This window comes from Pseudophryne corroboree, chromosome 6 (genome assembly GCF_028390025.1).
Source record: "Pseudophryne corroboree isolate aPseCor3 chromosome 6, aPseCor3.hap2, whole genome shotgun sequence".
In the NCBI taxonomy this organism is placed as follows: domain Eukaryota; kingdom Metazoa; phylum Chordata; class Amphibia; order Anura; family Myobatrachidae; genus Pseudophryne; species Pseudophryne corroboree.
Window position 1 is genome coordinate 730,471,349 of NC_086449.1, and position 18,249 is coordinate 730,489,597.

Sequence of the window (18,249 nt, forward strand, 5' to 3'; positions counted from 1 at the left end):
CGGGGTGCCGTGGACAATCCAACCGGCATCGTCTGAAACTGATAGTGACAGTTCTGTACCACGAACCTGAGGTACCCTTGGTGAGAAGGGCAAATTGGGACATGGAGGAAGCATCCCTGATGTCCCGGGACACCATATAGTCCCCTTCTTCCTGGTTCGCTATCACTGCTCTGAGTGACTCCATCTTGATTTGAACCTTTGTATGTAAGTGTTCAAATATTTCAGATTTAGAATAGGTCTCACCGAGCCGTCTGGCTTCAGTACCACAATATAGTGTGGAATAATACCCCTTTCCTTGTTGTAGGAGGAGTACTTTGATTATCACCTGCTGGGAATACAGCTTGTGAATTGTTTCCAATACTGCCTCCCTGTCGGAGGGAGACGTTGGTAAAGCAGACTTCAGGAACCTGCGAGGGGGAGACGTCTCGAATTTCCAATCTGTACCCCTGGGATACTACTTGTAGGATCCAGGGGTCCTGTACGGCCCCAGCGTCATGCTGAGGACTTGGCAGAAGCGGTGGAGGGCTTCTGTTCCTGGGAATGGGCTGCCTGCTGCAGTCTTCTTCCCTTTCCTCTATCCCTGGGCAGATATGACTGGCCTTTTGCCCGCTTGCCCTTATGGGGACGAAAGGACTGAGGCTGAAAAGACTGTGTCTTTTTTTTTTTTTTTTTTTGCCGAGATGTGACTTAGGGTAAAAAAGGTGGATTTTCCAGCTGTTGCCGTGGCCACCAGGTCCGATGGACCGACCCCAAATAACTCCTCCCCTTTATACGGCAATACTTCCATGTGCCGTTTGGAATCTGCATCACCTGACCACTGTCGTGTCCATAAACATCTTCTGGCAGATATGGACATCGCACTTACTCTTGATGCCAGAGTGCAAATATCTCTCTGTGCTCTATAGTCAATAAAATACTGTCCCTGTCAAGGGTATCAATATTTTCAGTCAGGGAATCCGACCAAGCCACCCCAGCGCTGCACATCCAGGCTGAGGCGATAGCTGGTCGCAGTATAACACCAGTATGTGTGTATATACTTTTTTGGATATTTTCCAGCCTCCTATCAGCTGGCTCCTTGAGGGCGGCCGTATCTGGAGACGGTAACGCCACTTGTTTTGATAAGCGTGTGAGCGCCTTATCCACCCTAAGGGGTGTTTCCCAACGCGCCCTAACTTCTGGCGGGAAAGGGTATACCGCCAATAATTTTCTATCGGGGGAAACCCACGCATCATCACACACTTCATTTAATTTATCTGATTCAGGAAAAACTACATGTAGTTTTTTCACACCCACATAATACCCTTTTTTGTGGTACTTGTAGTATCAGAAATATGCAACACCTCCTTCATTGCCCTTAACATGTAACGTGTGGCCCTAAAGGAAAATACGTTTGTTTCTTCACCGTCGACACTGGAGTCAGTGTCCGTATCTATGTCGACCGACTGAGGTAAATGGGCGTTTTAAAGCCCCTGACGGTGTTTGAGACGCCTGGACAGGTACTAATTTGTTTGCCGGCCGTCTCATGTCGTCAACCGACCTTGAAGCATGTTGACATTATCACGTAATTCCTTAAATAAGCCATCCATTCCGGTGTCGACTCCCTAGAGAGTGACATCACCATTACAGGCAATTGCTCCGCCTCCTCACCAACATCGTCCTAATACATGTCGACACACACGTACCGACACACACAGGGAATGCTCTGATAGAGGACAGGACCCCACTAGCCCTTTGGGGAGACAGAGGGAGAGTTTGCCAGCACACACCAAAACGCTATAATTATACAGGGACAACCTTTATATAAGTGTTTTCCCTTATAGCATCTTAATATATCATCATATCGCCAAATAAGTGCCCCCCCTCTCTGTTTTAACCCTGTTTCTGTAGTACAGTGCAGGGGAGAGCCTGGGAGCCTTCCCACCAGCAGTTCTGTGAGGGAAAATGGCGCTGTGTGCTGAGGAGATAGGCCCCGCCCCCTATTCCGGCGGGCTCTTCTCCCGGTTTTTCTGAGACCTGGCAGGGGTGAAATACATCCATATAGCCTCAGGGACTATATGTGATGTATTCTTTTTAGCCAGAAAAGGTATTAACATTGCTGCCCAGGGTGCCCCCCCCAGCGCCCTGCACCCTCAGTGACCGTTGGTGTGAAGTGTGCTGAGAGCAATGGCGCACAGCTGCAGTGCTGTGCGCTACCTCATGAAGACTGAAAAGCCTTCAGCCGCCGGTTTCTGGACCTCTTCTTACTTCGGCATCTGCAAGGGGGTCGGCGGCGCGGCTCCGGTGACCCATCCAGGCTGTACCTGTGATCGTCCCTCTGGAGCTAGTGTCCAGTAGCCTAAGAAGCAAATCCATCCTGCACGCAGGTGAGTTCACTTCTTCTCCCCTAAGTCCCTCGTTGCAGTGAGCCTGTTGCCAGCAGGACTCACTGAAAATAAGAAAACTATCAAAACTTTTACTCTAAGCAGCTCTTTATGAGAGCCACCTAGATTGCACCCTTCTCGGCCGGGCACAAGAACTGAGGCTTGGAGGAGGGTCATAGGGGGAGGAGCCAGTGCACACCACCTGATCCTAAAGCTTTTACTTTTGTGCCCTGTCTCCTGCGGAGCCGCTATTCCCCATGGTCCTGACGGAGTCCCAGCATCCACTAGGACGTCAGAGAAAAACCCTCTTCTGTTCAGTGTCCAGAATCATGCCTAGGAATGATAGACGAGTCGTTGGAATCAATTGAGACTTTGGCAGATTTATAATCCAACCGTGCTGTTGTAGCACTCTAAGGGAGAGCGACACGCTTTTCAGCAACTGATCTCTCGATCTCTCTTTTATCAGGAGATTGTCCAAGTACGGGATAATTGTGACTCCATGCCTGCGCAGGAGACCATCACCTTGGTGAAAATCCTCGGGGCCGTTGAAAGCCCAAACGGCAATGTCTGAAACTGGTAATGACAGTCCTGTACAGCAAATCTCAGGTACTCCTGATGAGGAGGATATATGGGGACATGAAGGTATGCATCCTTTATGTCTAGTGACACCATAAAATACCCCCCTTCCAGGCTGGAAGAGATCACTGCCCGGAGAGATTCCATCTTGAATTTGAACTTTTTAAAGTACAGGTTTAGGGATTTTAGATTTTAAATGGGTCTGACCGAGCCATCCGGTTTCGGGACCACGAACAGGGTTGAATAGTACCCTTTCCCCTGTTGGACTAGGGGAACCTTGATAATCACTTGCTGTTGACACAGCTTTTGAATTGCAGCTAACCCTATTTCCCTCTCTAGGGGACCAGCTGGCAAGACCAACTTGAAAAATCGGCGAGGAGGCACCTCTTCGAATTCCAGTTTGTAGCCTTGGGACACAATTTCCAGCGCCCAAGGATCCACGTCTGACAGAACCCAGACCTGGCTGAAGAGTCGAAGACGTGCTCCCACCGGTGCGGACTCCCTCAGTGGAGCCCCAGCGTCACGCGGTGGATTTAGTGGAAGCCGGGGAGGACTTCTGCTCCTGGGAACTAGCCGTAGCAGGTGTTCTTTTCCCTCTACCCTTACCTCTGGCGAGGAAGGATGAGCCCCGACTTCTTCTGGACTTATGCGACCGAAAGGACTGCATCTGATATTGTGGAGTTTTCTTTTGCTGTGGGGGAACAAAAGGCAAAAAAGTAGATTTACCCGCGGTAGCTGTGGAAACCAGGTCCGCGAGACTTTCCCCAAATAAAACCTCACCCTTGTAAGGTAAAACCTCCATATGCCTCTTTGAGTCGGCATCACCTGTCCATTGGCGGGTCCACAGGGCTCGCCTAGCCGAAATCGCCATGGCGTTGGCTCTCGAACCTAGCAGCCCAACGTCTCTCTGAGCGTCTCTCATATATAAGACTGCGTCTTTAATGTGACCCAAGGTCAATAAAATGGTATCCCTATCTAGGGTATCAACGTCAGCTGACAAGGTATCTGTCCAAACAGCAACTGCGCTACATACCCATGCCGATGCTATTGCCGGCCTGAGTAAAGCACCCGTATGTGTATAAATAGATTTTAAGGTAGTTTCCTGTCTGCGATCAGCAGGATCCTTGAGGGCTGCCGTGTCTGGAGACGGGAGCGCCACCTTCTTGGACAAGCGCGTTAAAGCCTTGTCCACCCTGGGCGAGGATTCCCACCGTACTCTGTCTCATGCAGGAAAAGGATACGCCATAAGAATCCTCTTGGGAATCTGCAATTTTTTATCTGGAGTTTCCCAAGCTTTTTCAAATAACTCGTTTAGCTCATGCGATGGGGGAAAGGTTACCTCAGGTTTCTTTTCCTTAAACATGTGCACCCTCGTGTCAGGGACAGAGGGGTCATCTGTGATATGCAAAACATCTTTTATTGCAATAATCATATAATGAATACGTTTGGCCACCCTTGGGTGTAACCTTGCATCATCGTAGTTGACACTGGAGTCAGAATCCGTGTCGGTATCAGTGTCTGCTATTTGGGATAGAGGACTTTTTGGGACCCTGAAGGGCCCTGTGACACAGCTAAAGCCATGGATTGACTCCTCGCCTTTTCCCTGGACTCTGCTTTGTCCATCCTTTTATGTAATAAAGTCACATTTGCATTTAAAACATTCCACATATCCAACCAATCAGGTGTCGGCGTTGCCGACTGAGACACCACAATCATCTGCTCCACCTCCTCCTTAGATGAGCCTTACGCTTCAGACATGCCGACACACTCGTACCGACACCCCCACACAGGGATATTTTTATATGGAGACAGTTCCCCAATAAGGCCCTTTGGAGAGACAGAGAGAGTATGCCAACTCACACTGGAAACAAAATTCCCAGATAAATAGCGCTTTTATACATAATTATCTGTATATAATACACTCACTGCACCTTACAAATGCCCCCCCCCCCCCTCTTCTCTGCCCTGTGTCACCGTGTTCAGCAGGGGAGAGTCCGGGGAACCAGCTTCTCTGCAGTGCTCTGTGGAGATAATGGCGCTGGTTAGTGCTGTGTGATCAAGCTCCACCCCCCCAGCGGCGGGCTTTGGTCCCGCTCAATTTTGTAATACTGGTGGGGGATTTTAATATATACTGCCTCCGCAGCCTATATATGTACTAGCCAGTCCTAGAGGTGTAATATTGCTGCCCAGGGCGCCCCCCCTGCGCCCTGCACCCATCCGTGCCTGCAGTGTGTGTTGTGTGTGGGAGAAATGGCGCGCAGCGTTACCTCAGAGAAGATCTGAAGTCTTCTTTCTTCTCATACTCACCCGGCTTCTTTCTTCCGGCTCTGTGAGGAGGAGGACGGCGGCGCGGCTCTGGGACGAACGGCGAGGGGAGACCTGCGTTCCGACTCCCTCTGGCGCTAATGGTGTCCAGTAGCCTAAGAAGCAGAGCCTATCACTTAAGTAGGTCTGGTTCTCTCCCCTCAGTCCCACGATGCAGGGAGCCTGTTGCCAGCAGTGCTCCCTGAAAATAAAAAACCTAACAAAAAATTATTTTTTCAGAGAAACTCAGGAGAGCTCCCTGTAATGCACCCAGTCTCCTCTGGGCACAGGAACTAACTGAGGTCTGGAGGAGGGGCATGGAGGTAGGAGCCAGTGCACACCCATTCTAAAGTTTCTTTATAGTGCCCATGTCTCCTGCGGAGCTCGTCTATACCCCCATGGTCCTTACGGAGTCCCCAGCATCCTCTAGGACGTAAGAGAAAAAATATTTATATAATAAATACATAGGAGAATGGAAAACACGTGCCGTTACATTTCCCTTGAAAACAGTAATACTAGCAGGCCCGTCGGCCTTGCACATGTATATGACTGCAATAAGTCTGATCGCTGAATCAACAGGCTAAGCCAGACGTTCCCAAACGCGATCCTCAAGGTTCCCTAACGGTCCAGGTTTTAAGGATAATCAAGTTTGGGCACAGGTGACTTAATTAGAACCTCAGTCACTTTAAATTTAACCAACTGTGCTCAGCAGCCATGGATATTCTTAAAACCTGGACCGTTAGGGTGCCTTGAGGACCGCATTTGGGAACCTCTGGGCTAAGCTCAATACTATCGGAGACAGCAACTGAACCTGCTGCCGGTCATCTGAAACAGGATTAGAAGTAGCATCACAAGCAGTATTAGAAAGAGAGCCATGACAACAAAATTAAAAAGTTATATTATTGAATATTTACAGCTAAAATTCTAGTGACACATTTTTTATGACAATATTTACACATTATGGGGGAAATGTACTAAGCCTTTGCGAGTGATAAAGTAGAGAGAGATAAAGTACCAGCCAATCAGCTCCTAACTACCATGTTACAGGCTGTGTTTGAAAAATATTTCCGCATTATATAAAGTCCACTGTCCAATACAATGCATGTCTCACATGTCCACATTAATCTACCAGACTGACTGTTATTCTTCAATAACCAAGGTTATAAACGTCTGTAACTAATAATTTAAGTCCCCCATACCCTGACTTCCTGCTTTATATTGGTAGAAAAGAGTGGAAACCATCTTTTTTCGTTGGAATAAACACTATTTGGTTAAAAAGTGATACAGGCAAAAAGGACCTTACTGCAAATGGGTAAAAAGGCAGCTCCCAATACAAAGCCTGATCAATAAAATTAAAAAAAATCTGGAAAGCTGCCACTTCATCACGCTTGACCCACTAAAGTCCTGAAAAAGGCTTTGAAATTCCAAGAGCCGGTTACATTCGGCACAAGTATTATATTCTCCTAATGAAGATATCCTCTTTGCTTTTCTAGGTTGCTACAGCCCTGCTGTGCGGGATACAGCAGAGTTTTCGAGGTCACGACATACTTAAAACGAGACAACATTATCTGGGTTATCTGCATGTCAGTTCTTCCTCTTACTATTACAGGTTGAGTATCCCTTATCCAAAATGCTTGGGACCAGAAGTATTTTGGATATCGGATTTTTCCATATTTTAGAATAATTGCATACCATAATGTGATATCATGGTGATGGGACCTAAGTCTAAGCGCAGAATGCATTTATGTTTCATATACACCTTATATACACAGCCTGAAGGTAATTGTAGCCAATATTTGTAATAACTTTGTGCATTAAACAAAGTGTGTGTACATTCACACAATTTATTTATGTTTCATATCTTTGACAACACCTTATACACACAGCTTGAAGGTCATTTAATACAATATTTTTAATAACTGTGTATTAAACAAAGTATGTGTACATTAAGCCATCAGAAAACAAAGGTTTCACTATCCCACTCTCACTAAAAAAATTCCGTATTTCGGAATATTCCGTATTTCGGAATATTCCGTATTTCGGAATATTTGGATACGGGAAATCTGATGTCCGACGTATATATGTTGTTGTTCCAGAATATCTCTATTCCGAGAAACAAGCAAGAATGCGGAAGGTAAAATGTACATTGTCATCTAAAAAGCTACCTCAGGTAAGTATAAATGCAGCTACGTCTGACACCTACGTTCATCCAGCACTGGACAGCCAACTCTTCAATCATATAACCATCTGTCAGGGGATGAGCTAGAAAAACCACTTACACACAAACTCCAGGGTAAACATATGTGAATCCATATTGTTATACTACATGGAAATTACTTAGCAAATGTGAATGTGCACTAGGGATAAGATGCCACATGGCACTAGGAAAAATCCTGGAAGAATGACCCCACCTTCATTCCTTCTTCCCAACTTATCCAGAGATCCCCTCTTGTGAGAAAACAAGCCACCGCATGCCGTGCTAGGTGATGGATCCAACCTTCTTGTCGCAGCTGCGTCATAATCGCATCAATCCACGGGAAGCCTGTATGTCCCTCTGCCCACTTTGCTAGCGCCTCAGGGTTTCGATCCCAGGGAATCTGAACACATATGGGGTTGCCCTCCATTTTATCAAAGCGGGGGTTGTTTGTGGCCGCGGTGTAGAAAAACTCACGCCAGAGGAGCTGGCCATACAGAGAAAGGGGAGGCGAGCTGTTTTTCTTTACCTAGATAACATTTGAAATGAAATAAGGGAGAAAGTTAAAAGAAAAATATATATACTATGCTGCAATACCTTTGTTCTATAAAATCAGTATTTGCTGTTCCAATAAATAATGTCTGATCTTTTACATCACAATTCTGTTGTTGAGCTGGTATGTATGGACAGAAAGAAAATACCTTTTTGTATAAATCTGTTAATTTGAAGTAGAAGAGGCGACAGGAGAGACATCCAAACCGTAGGTAAGGGCTGAGCCCTGTGGTGCTTGCAAGAAGGGAGTTGGCATTCATGCGAGGTCTTTCAAAATTTGCCACCCACGCCTTAAAAGAAAACTATTTTTAGTTGAATTTTAAAAGAACAGAAAAATATTTTTTTTCAAAAGTGTAAGCTCTTTAAACTGCACAGGTAAAAAAAATAAATTAAAAAATAAATAAATCATATTAACCGTATTTTCTATTTATTGATCTAAAGTAAATCCTTGGAGACTTGTATGAAATATTAACAATGCAATTTCCCAACTTCTATTTAAGTGTCATATGGGACCCATCAAGTCCCAAAAACGCTCCTGTCTGGTCACATGTGAGAATCATGTGACAGCAAAATGCTTGGGGGCATGTCCTAGTGGCAGGGGCGAGCCTGATGCCAATATAAATGTACCTAGGTTACCAGTTCTTGAGATCCCCAAAAATCCCACAGCAAGATCAGAAGAAAGTCAGCCACATACCTATAAATTCCAGTGGATACTATTTATACAATACCAATTAGGTTTCATATTGCTCCCCACCCACCAAATGATGACACAGACACCCTAATCTTATTTTTCACTTGTACTTGTATTTAAAGCTAAGTAAATAGTTGTCGTCGTGTCACACCTCTTACAATATAAACAATTGGGGATACAAGGCCTAACAGTAAGGTGCTGAATGTGGCATCATCAGGGCCCCAGGGTACAAACATCCTTTATGATTTCCCTGTACTGCCAGCTTACCTTTCTTTCCAGGTGCCTCTCTAAGCGAGTCAGGGCTTCAGTCTCTCCTCCGGGCCACACGGCAGATGGCAATCCCTCAGTGTCAAAACCTAATGGATAATTATAAAACGTGACTTTAGACTTCGTCCTCCTCTTGTAGGCAACATAAAACATGAAAACATGGTGCATTCTTTAGGTAAACATAAGAACAATTTGAAAACGGATTTAGGCTCCTGATATTGGTCAACACGTTAACTCCTTGGGGCTAGCAGTCGTGGTAACTCCATTTCCGGCAAAGGGACACGCACCGACAAAATCTGACTCCTGGCACGAAAGGGTTAGAATTTTAGAGCAAGAATGTTTTAATTGCTCTATTTTTATTTAGCACTAAACTAGTGCAAAAAAAAAAAAAAACAGGACAGACAACACACATGCTAAAACATGAAGTTTACCTCTATTCAGGACTTTAAAGTAACACTGTGCATTCCCTACCCTCCATGCTTGCACGCGTTCTACTGCAACTTTTACTAAATAATGTACCTGCTTGGCTACCTCTTGTGCATCCAGGTTATGTACAGTATTGTTTAAGTATTTTTTTTTGCCCTCGAATAAGACACTATACAATCTCGATTCAGTTGTATTTCAAGAAGAGCTTTATAATATATCCAATGGCATAAAAAAAAACAAGTAGCCCAGGTGGGTATGTAAAAACAAGCCTGAGGCTGGGTGCACACTGGAGCGATGTGTACCTGGACAATATGGAGACTGTAGTACACATCAGAATGATGTAATGAAGGACGGAATGACCCCTCGTTCTGTCCTTCATTGCACGGCACCGCATGCGACATTGTCCGGTTGGCAGCGCAGTATGGCCGACCAGATGATATCACATGCGACAGCGCACAGATAAGCCGGATGTGAATTAACAGATATACAGTGAAAAGTTCTACAGTCAATAGGTCCACATGAAAAAGGTAGGCAGTACAAAAGGTGAAGGTAAAAAGGCAGATAAAAAAGGTTGGCAAAACTTTTTTTTGGGGGGGTGTTATTTTGTATGTTTAACCATATATGACCCAAATTAATAGAAACGCGTTGGTTCGCAGCAAGGTTACTAACGGTAATAGTTTGTGACATGGATAGTAAAGTCAACAAAAGTTGTAAAAATATGAAAAAAACCATAAAAACATGTCGACCTTATGTGTGTCGAACATTGTCCTGTCGACATGTTGTACTATGTACCTTTCACATATCAACATTTTGACCGTGTCAACCTATTGACTGTTGACCATATGGTGTTGACCTACTGACTGTAGACCTTTTCACTAACTATCACCCACCATCCAGATTAGCCATATACACAATGATCCGGCTGATATGCTGTTCTAATCTGACCGGAAACAACATATAGCTCCAGTGTGTGCCCAGCTTGACAGTCTAAGAGGAAACTAGGAAAATAGCACAATATATTTAGCAAAACTTGTAGGAAATAATGCACCATATACTGGCATCACTGAAAGGTGAAAAACCTAAAAGGCACCTACCATTGCTTAAAGCTGCACTACCACCAACATAGCCAAACAGGCCAGCTGTGGAGGGGATGTGAGCCAGGGGACTGCGGCATTCAATTAGTCTCCTGCTCACACATTACACAAGGGCACAAGATGGACCACAGAGCCCCAGGAAAAATAGCTGCAGAGTAGCCCTTGGTTCATTGGTGAATAGTGCCGTGGGGAAACACTGTGAGCCTTATTAAAGGGCCTGCAAGGTGAAGGCACGGCCGTGATTCTAGCGAGTCAGCATGAATTGCCACTTTAAAAATGTCTTAACGCATCAAATTGCGCCTGTGACGTCAACTTGCAGGCCACTAAATAAGGGCCAATATGTGAGTACAGCTTTAAGAAGGTAAATAAGTCATTAGTAATTTAGACCTGTGCCTTTATTAGGACACTCACTTCCCACGCAATACCAGTCCTGAATAGGATTAAGATGAGATTTTATATTCACATATTATATTATATTATATAGGAATCCAGGAAACCTGGTTCTTTTGTTTGGTAGAAAACATTAACACAAGTTAGATAACAAACAAACAAACAAACGCTATGGAAGTCTTCACTGCTCTGGTGGGCTTACCCCATAGGTCCACTCTGCTGCACAACATTCGGCGCTATGTAGACATACAGGCTATGCCCTGCCACACTGTGGCGTTCTGTAGAAACATTAACAACCCCACCTGTGCTGCCTTCTCATTGGGTTTTCACATCGTGAACCTCCTTGTAATGATTCCGGCCAGTGTTGGAGCAGTTCGCATCACCAGCTTGCTGAAGTCAGCGGGAAGTGATGCAACCGCCCTTTTTCCATTTGCGACGTCTTGCGGCCAGAAAGTAACCCCACTAGTGGTCAGACTGCAGCCTAAGGACACCAGAGCACCCTGTCTAATTGAAATCCTGGCAAAAAAAGCTTGGTAAGAATAAATGAAAGAAAAAATATATATATTATATGTAACTCAATCTTTTAAATTCAGCGTGCAGGGATTGCCTTTTGTGTTTCCTGGAGGAATGACAAAGTGTCGCTATCTCTCTCATGTGTAACACAAACACTGGAGAAAAAAACAAAACAAAAAGCGTAAGTTTTATACAGATCAGAAATAAAGCGTTCCGGATATCGTGGTGCTGTTTAGTTAGGAGCTGAAATCAGATTTGTAGGAAGCGCACTGGCCACAAGACGGAGTTAAGAAATTGCCTCAACAGCTTGCTATATAATAAGAGGCGATAAGTAGTATTAATTTGATCAAAGTATAGTTGTGGATTCAGCTCTGTAATTCTGAAATTACATGCAATGCTTCATTAGCTGCAGTACGGGAGTGAGATTTTTTCGGACTTGCATCCCATTGCTGGTAAATGTGGCACCAAAGAGTTAAGCACACAGTTTTACTTTGTAATAAAAGAAAAATAAATTTCTAAATTAGACATCTGCCAGTCTTTCGTATAAATAAGCAATGTGTCTCACATCCACATTCAGGGGGTCACCATTCTGAACGAGCGCTACAATACTGTGTCTCATGCTGATTATGTATTAATGTATTCATTTATCAGTGCCGAAAAAAAGACACCCAAAATAAAGGGAGTGCAGGAGACAGAAGAGCAAATTACTGCAACGACCAGCTCCGTTATCTACCCTCTAATATTTCTCTATGAATGAAAAACCCAACAAGTGGGTTTAAGAATGCTAAATGTGCCACTAAAACACAAATGTAAGAATAACACGGCTGTTAGATGTGAAAGCCAGGGTGAGCTGAGAAATGGCCATCTTTACAAAAGTGTAATGTCTTTTCACATTATTTCTTATATGAATAAGTGTAATACCTCTAATATGCTCTATAGTGTTTCTCTGGACAATTAAAGACGCGAGACAGGAAAGACGCTATTTTTACGTAATGCTAGATACTTTGCACTACTAAACAGATTATATATAAATTAAACACAGCAGTTAGCTAGTAAGACAATAGCGGTTTAATGACAGTTGTGGATGTAAGCTCGAAACACAGGAGATTATTTTAGCCTGGAACGATTTTGCCTCCAAAAAGAGTTGCTGTATAGTCTGTACGTATCCACCAGCAGCTGCCGTGTCTTACAGACTTCTTGAAAGCACCGGAAACTAAAGTTAAGACAAAACCCGACTCTGAGCTTTGGATTTAACCAGGCAAAAGAAACAGAACAATGTTAAATAACTGTATACTGCAGCTGTCCGAATCGGGCTGTGCTAATACACGTTGGCAGGGAATATGCGGCTTGGACACAGCTTTGCAATGCATAGACCTGATTTATAGCGACGAACAGCATTTTGAGGAGTATGAATGGAACAGAAGAATTCATCACATTCAGGATAAGTGTGTACTGAGTTAGATGATTAGATTTGCAGTTTTGGAAGCAGTCGTTATAGAAGAACCCAAGCTTCGCGCACGATGAACAAAGCAAATCACAAGCAATTATTTTAATATCCCCGACTCAACCCATAAACCTAGTTCAACATAAATCACTTCAGTTGCGTTACCAAGAAGTATACAATAATATACCTAATTCCTCTAGGGACGGGACGCCATATTTTTCATCATGATCATCGGATAAAGGCGTACTGCACGTTTTCATGACATCGGCTGTGATGGCCTCGATTGGGATTTCCAATGGCTCCATCTTACTGATCAATGTCTGAAATCTTTTGTAAGTTAAAGGTGGCTGTCCACCATTTAACTCAATAATCCTAAAGAAAAAAAGAAAATATGAAGTAAGACAGACACCTAAATGATAAACTCAAGTGAACGGCTCATGTGTTAAGGGAGTAAATGTACAATTCTGAAACGTTACATCATGTCGGCATCACAATGGGAAACTTGCAATATTTGCACGCAGCCGGGCATCATGCCATATTGTGCTAAATTGAATTACCTACCTCCCCCCATAAAGAATAGGTAAGGTTTAGAGGTCAAGTGCACTAATGCGCATCCGAGAGACTGTTTCCTTATTATGCACTATGGGGCAGATGTATTAACCTGGAGAAGGCATAAGGAAGTGATAAACCAGTGATAAGTGCAAGGTGATAAACTCACCAGCCAAATCAGCTCCAATATGTAAATTAACAGTTAGGAGCCGATTGGATGGTGCGTTTATCACTTCCTTATGCTGTCTCCAGGCTTAATACATCTGTCCCTATGAGCCTTATTCAGGTGTGTTAGCAAACCAAAAAAAGCACACTATTGGGCAAAACCATGCTGCACTGCAGGGGCAGGGGGCATATATAACATGTGCAGAGAGAGTTAGATTTGGGTGGGGTGTGTTCAAACTGAAATCAAAACTGCAGTGTAAAAATAAAGTAGCCAGTATTTACCATGCACCAATCAATATAACTAGAGATGAGCGGGTTCGGATTTACCCAGATCTCAAAACGGCATCTTATAGGCTCTCGGATGTCACGTGCCTTGGTTAGCCAACAAGATAAATCCGAGCTTGCGTTAATTCTGGCGTTAAGAACAGAGTATATCCGAACAAGCACATCTCGAAATATAACCCACCCAAATCTAAATCTCTCTGCACATGTTACATCAGCCCCAATTGCAGTGCAACATGGTTTTGTCCATTACTGTGCTTTTTTGGTTTGCTAACAAACCTGAATAAGGAACTATGGCCCTCATTCCGAGTTGTTCGCTCGTTATTTTTCTTCGCATCGGTGCGATTTTCCGCTAACTGCGCATGCGCAATGTTCGCACTGCGGCTGCGTCAAGTAAATTTGCTAAGAAGTTTGGTATTTTACTCACGGCATTACGAGGTTTTTTCTTTGTTCTGGTGATCGGAGTGTGATTGACAGGAAGTGGGTGTTTCTGGGCGGAAACTGGCCGTTTTATGGGAGTGTGTGAAAAAACGCTACCGTTTCTGGGAAAAACGCGGGAGTGGCTGGAGAAACGGGGGAGTGCCTGGGCGAACGCTGGGTGTGTTTGTGACGTCAAACCAGGAACGAAACTGACTGAACTGATCGCAGTGGCTGAGTAAGTGTCGAGCTACTCAGAAACTGCAAAGAAATTTCTATTCGCAATTCTGCTATGCTAAGATACACTCCCAGAGGGCGGCGGCTTAGCGTGCGCACTGCTGCGAAAAGCGGCTAGCGAGCGAACAACTCGGAATGAGGGCCTATATCAAGGCAATCCTGGGTATTAGCATATAAGAGAAGTGTTTTTTTCCTATGCGCTCTCCTGAGCCTCTGTATATAGCTACAAGCATTATGTGAAAGAGGTTTTTAGCTGTATGTAACAGGGGGGCAGATGTATTAAGCCTGGAAAAGGGATAAAGCAGTGATAAGTGAAAGGTGATAACGCAGCAGCCAATCAGCTCCCAACAGTCATTTTTCAAACCCGTAATGATTGGCTGGTGCGTTATCACTTCTTCAGGCTGAATACATAAGGGTTTCGTAAAGGAGGTTAGTAAATTGGACAGGGAATCTGGAAGGAATTAAATTTTTTCAAATGATGTAGTAGGCATTTACTTTTTTTTTTTTTTTTTTTAGCACATTGGCCAAGCAAACAAAAAAATTTTTGAAAACATTCTCTGATTACATAAAATTGTCATCTCTACCTCCAATGCCCTTTTTATGGCTATGGGCTGAACCCAGAATGCACAAGAGCAATAAACATTTCAGTCATGTTCACAAATAAGCGCCTCAGTAGCCTTTGCAGAAATATGGATAAAATGCACTTTTGTTTTTGTTAATCCATTTGTAACAGGTTACCATGATCATGCACTAGCTTCAAGAAAATTATACAACTGTCTGAAATGACTCACTTGTCCAAATCATACAACGTGTGTGAAATGCGTACAATGACCTCCACGCCGGCTTCGCTCGCCAGTTTTTTGATTGCGGCATCTCGCTCTTTTCCAAACGGCTCAGAGTCATATTCAATAGACAGCTTGCTGATTTTCCATTCCTGGAATACAGAAGACACAAAAGGACGCGGCATTACTTCTATACAACAGAATCTAACACTTCTTGCACACATTAAATAAGCTGTGCTTCAGATATGAATGTTTCAGAAAGGGTAGAATTGCAAATATATAGTCACAAGCTCAGGACAGACATTGGTCAATAAATCCCTAAATTAATCAGGACAATGTTGAAAAACGTACTTTGAAGAGCCGAGGGAACACATCAGCAGGTTGCCCGCGGATCACAAACAAGCGGGAGTTTAATTTCCGCAGATTAGCATCAAGGTCTTCAAGACACTGCAGTAGGAATCTAAATGAAGCAAATATATAAACAAGTTAATGGGAGTAAAATATATATATATATATATATTATATATATATATATATATATATATATATATATATATACATACATACACACACACACACATACACACACACACACAGACAAAACACTGAACAACAGAATCAAGGTGTGTGTATGCAAAGACCACATAATGCATGGTTCACTTTTACATGCACCAGAACAGTCATTGGGCTTCACTGGATAAACAAAGGTAACACAGAGGGTTAGAAAATTCACCTATCACCGCATTGTATAATTATATTTCTATACAAGTATATCCGTACTCAACAGCTGCTGAAAGCAGGAGGGGACTAGAACTCCTAAGGACAAAATGAAACACTACACAAAAAGTCCACTAGCATAATGCGTGTAATGAAAACAGCAATGAAGTATTATATATAAAAAATAAATTATATTATATTTTATATATATATATATATATATATATATATATATATATATATTTATTTTCGAACAGATCGGGCGGCACTCAGACTTAAGTTCAGTGCAAAAAATGTAGTGACTTTAATGTCAACATCAGATCTACGTTTCGGGGTCGCAGCCCCGTCGTCAGGATGCGACCCCGAAACGTAGATCTGATGTTGACATTAAAGTCACTACATTTTTTGCACTGAACTTAAGTCTGAGTGCCGCCCGATCTGTTCGAGTGTATTACTGGCTGAGAAGCCCAGTGGGAAGGCACAGTGAGCAGTGAGTAATCTATTCAAGGATATTTGAGTGCCGGGTCATTCTGCAACATACATACATACATACATACATACATACATACATACATAAAATTTATTTTTTATTACTGGGAACATGCTAGTGCTTAGAGTCTTATGGCCTTTAATTCAGTTTAGCGTAATGAGCCTAAAATAAGTTCAGGGGATGTAGGTGGTCAGATAGGAGTATAAAAGTATGGCCATACTTCAACCAGCAAATTTGTTAAGCAGCTGCAGAGCAAATGGTCAATCAGATCTTTAGGTGTGCACCCAGCTTTTACTGGTGGATGGTGCTTGATGGTGTGATTGCGCCACAAGCCATGTTATCAAGCCCCATCCATCTTCACATTTCTCATGGCTACATTGCCAAATTTTGTCAAATGACAAACAGCCATGTCAGGAGTTTTCAAACTTGGTTTGGTCCTGGGCTACCAATCCGTGGCACCACTGCAAATATCATGGCACCCAGATTGGCAACTACTGCACTAGGGATTGGTACCAAACATAAATTAGTTTTTAAGGGTGACTAAAATCCAAAGCAAAGTAAAACATACAGAATGTGTTCTGACACAATCCGTTAGACGCAGAAAGTACAAACAGTCTGACCTAGAAACTCATGTAATGCCCCATGTCTGCAGGGTCAACATCTGCCCTTCAGAGTGTACACCAGATTAGCTGCACAACTGTACATTCTGTCTGCAAGCCTGCTCTATCAACTTGGCTATACATTTTATAATAAAGTTATTTCTAGCACAGCACCGGCTATAGGAGACAAAAAACAATACAACTAAACAAGGCAAGTACGATAAAACTGCTCTGTGTACATAATATGGGTTGTGTATGAAATCCCGGCAGTCAGAAGACTGACAGCGGAATCCCTGCGGATCCCGGGAAGTATTTTCATCCTAATCCTAACTCACCCCCACCCCTCCCCCCAGTGCCTAACCCCAATTCCAGTACTTACCTCTGGGACCCCACTGTTGGTGTGCTGATTGTCAGGATCCTAACTGCTGGGATTTTTACCGCATATCGTTCATTAATTACCTCCAAATGTGAGTATATATGTTTATACAAAACTGTATGTGGAACTGCACATCCCAGCATGCCCTGCCACAGTTTTGCTATTAAGGCATGCTAAAACAGAGGCAGGGCATGCTGGGATGTGTAGTTCCACAGCAGCTGGAGGGCCAAGGTTGAAGACCCATGATATACGTTTTCAAAATATCAATTCTCATTATATGTATTAAAGGGGTTGGGTACGGGTGACCGGCGGCCAGCATACAGACGCCAGGATCCCAGCCGCCAGAATGCTGACAGGGGGAGAGCGCAGCGAAGCTCCTTGCAGACATTGCGCTTGCCATAGGTTGTATTCCCACTCTATGGGTGTCGTGGACACCCACTAGTAAAAATGGTCCGGGACCCCCTGACTGCATTTTGGCGGCCGGGATCCTGGAGTCAATATGCTAACTGCGGGATCATACCTACATCCCGTATTAAAAAGGTATTACTATTTTACTTAACTTAAGTAACCTTACTGATCTCAGGCAGAAATATTTGCAAAAAGAAACATGGATGGCGCATCGTAATGTCTGGAGAATACAAAGCAATACACCCTTTTTTGTATTTTTTTTATTTGCAGCTTACACTTGTACAATGTTTGAAAAGAACATTAACAATGGATAAATGTGAATAAACCTTTAGGAAACACAACCCAACAGGCAATAGAGTAAAAATGGTATTTGAGCTATGATTTCTATAATGGGTAGGTATCCTATGTGGTACAAT

General features: G+C 43.5%; 1 protein-coding gene across 1 annotated transcript in view; it reads right to left on the bottom strand.

The window, feature by feature from the left end:
* CRY1 (cryptochrome circadian regulator 1) overlaps positions 1–18,249 on the bottom strand; it is a 70,290-nt gene that overhangs the window by 18,504 nt on the left and 33,537 nt on the right. The window contains exons 2-7 of the mRNA XM_063928453.1: positions 15,595–15,703; positions 15,253–15,395; positions 12,999–13,183; positions 8,945–9,033; positions 8,136–8,276; positions 7,652–7,963 (exon numbers count right to left, since the gene is read on the bottom strand). Coding sequence (XP_063784523.1) covers positions 7,652–7,963; positions 8,136–8,276; positions 8,945–9,033; positions 12,999–13,183; positions 15,253–15,395; positions 15,595–15,703 — 979 coding nt within the window. The remainder of the gene's footprint in view (positions 1–7,651; positions 7,964–8,135; positions 8,277–8,944; positions 9,034–12,998; positions 13,184–15,252; positions 15,396–15,594; positions 15,704–18,249) is intronic.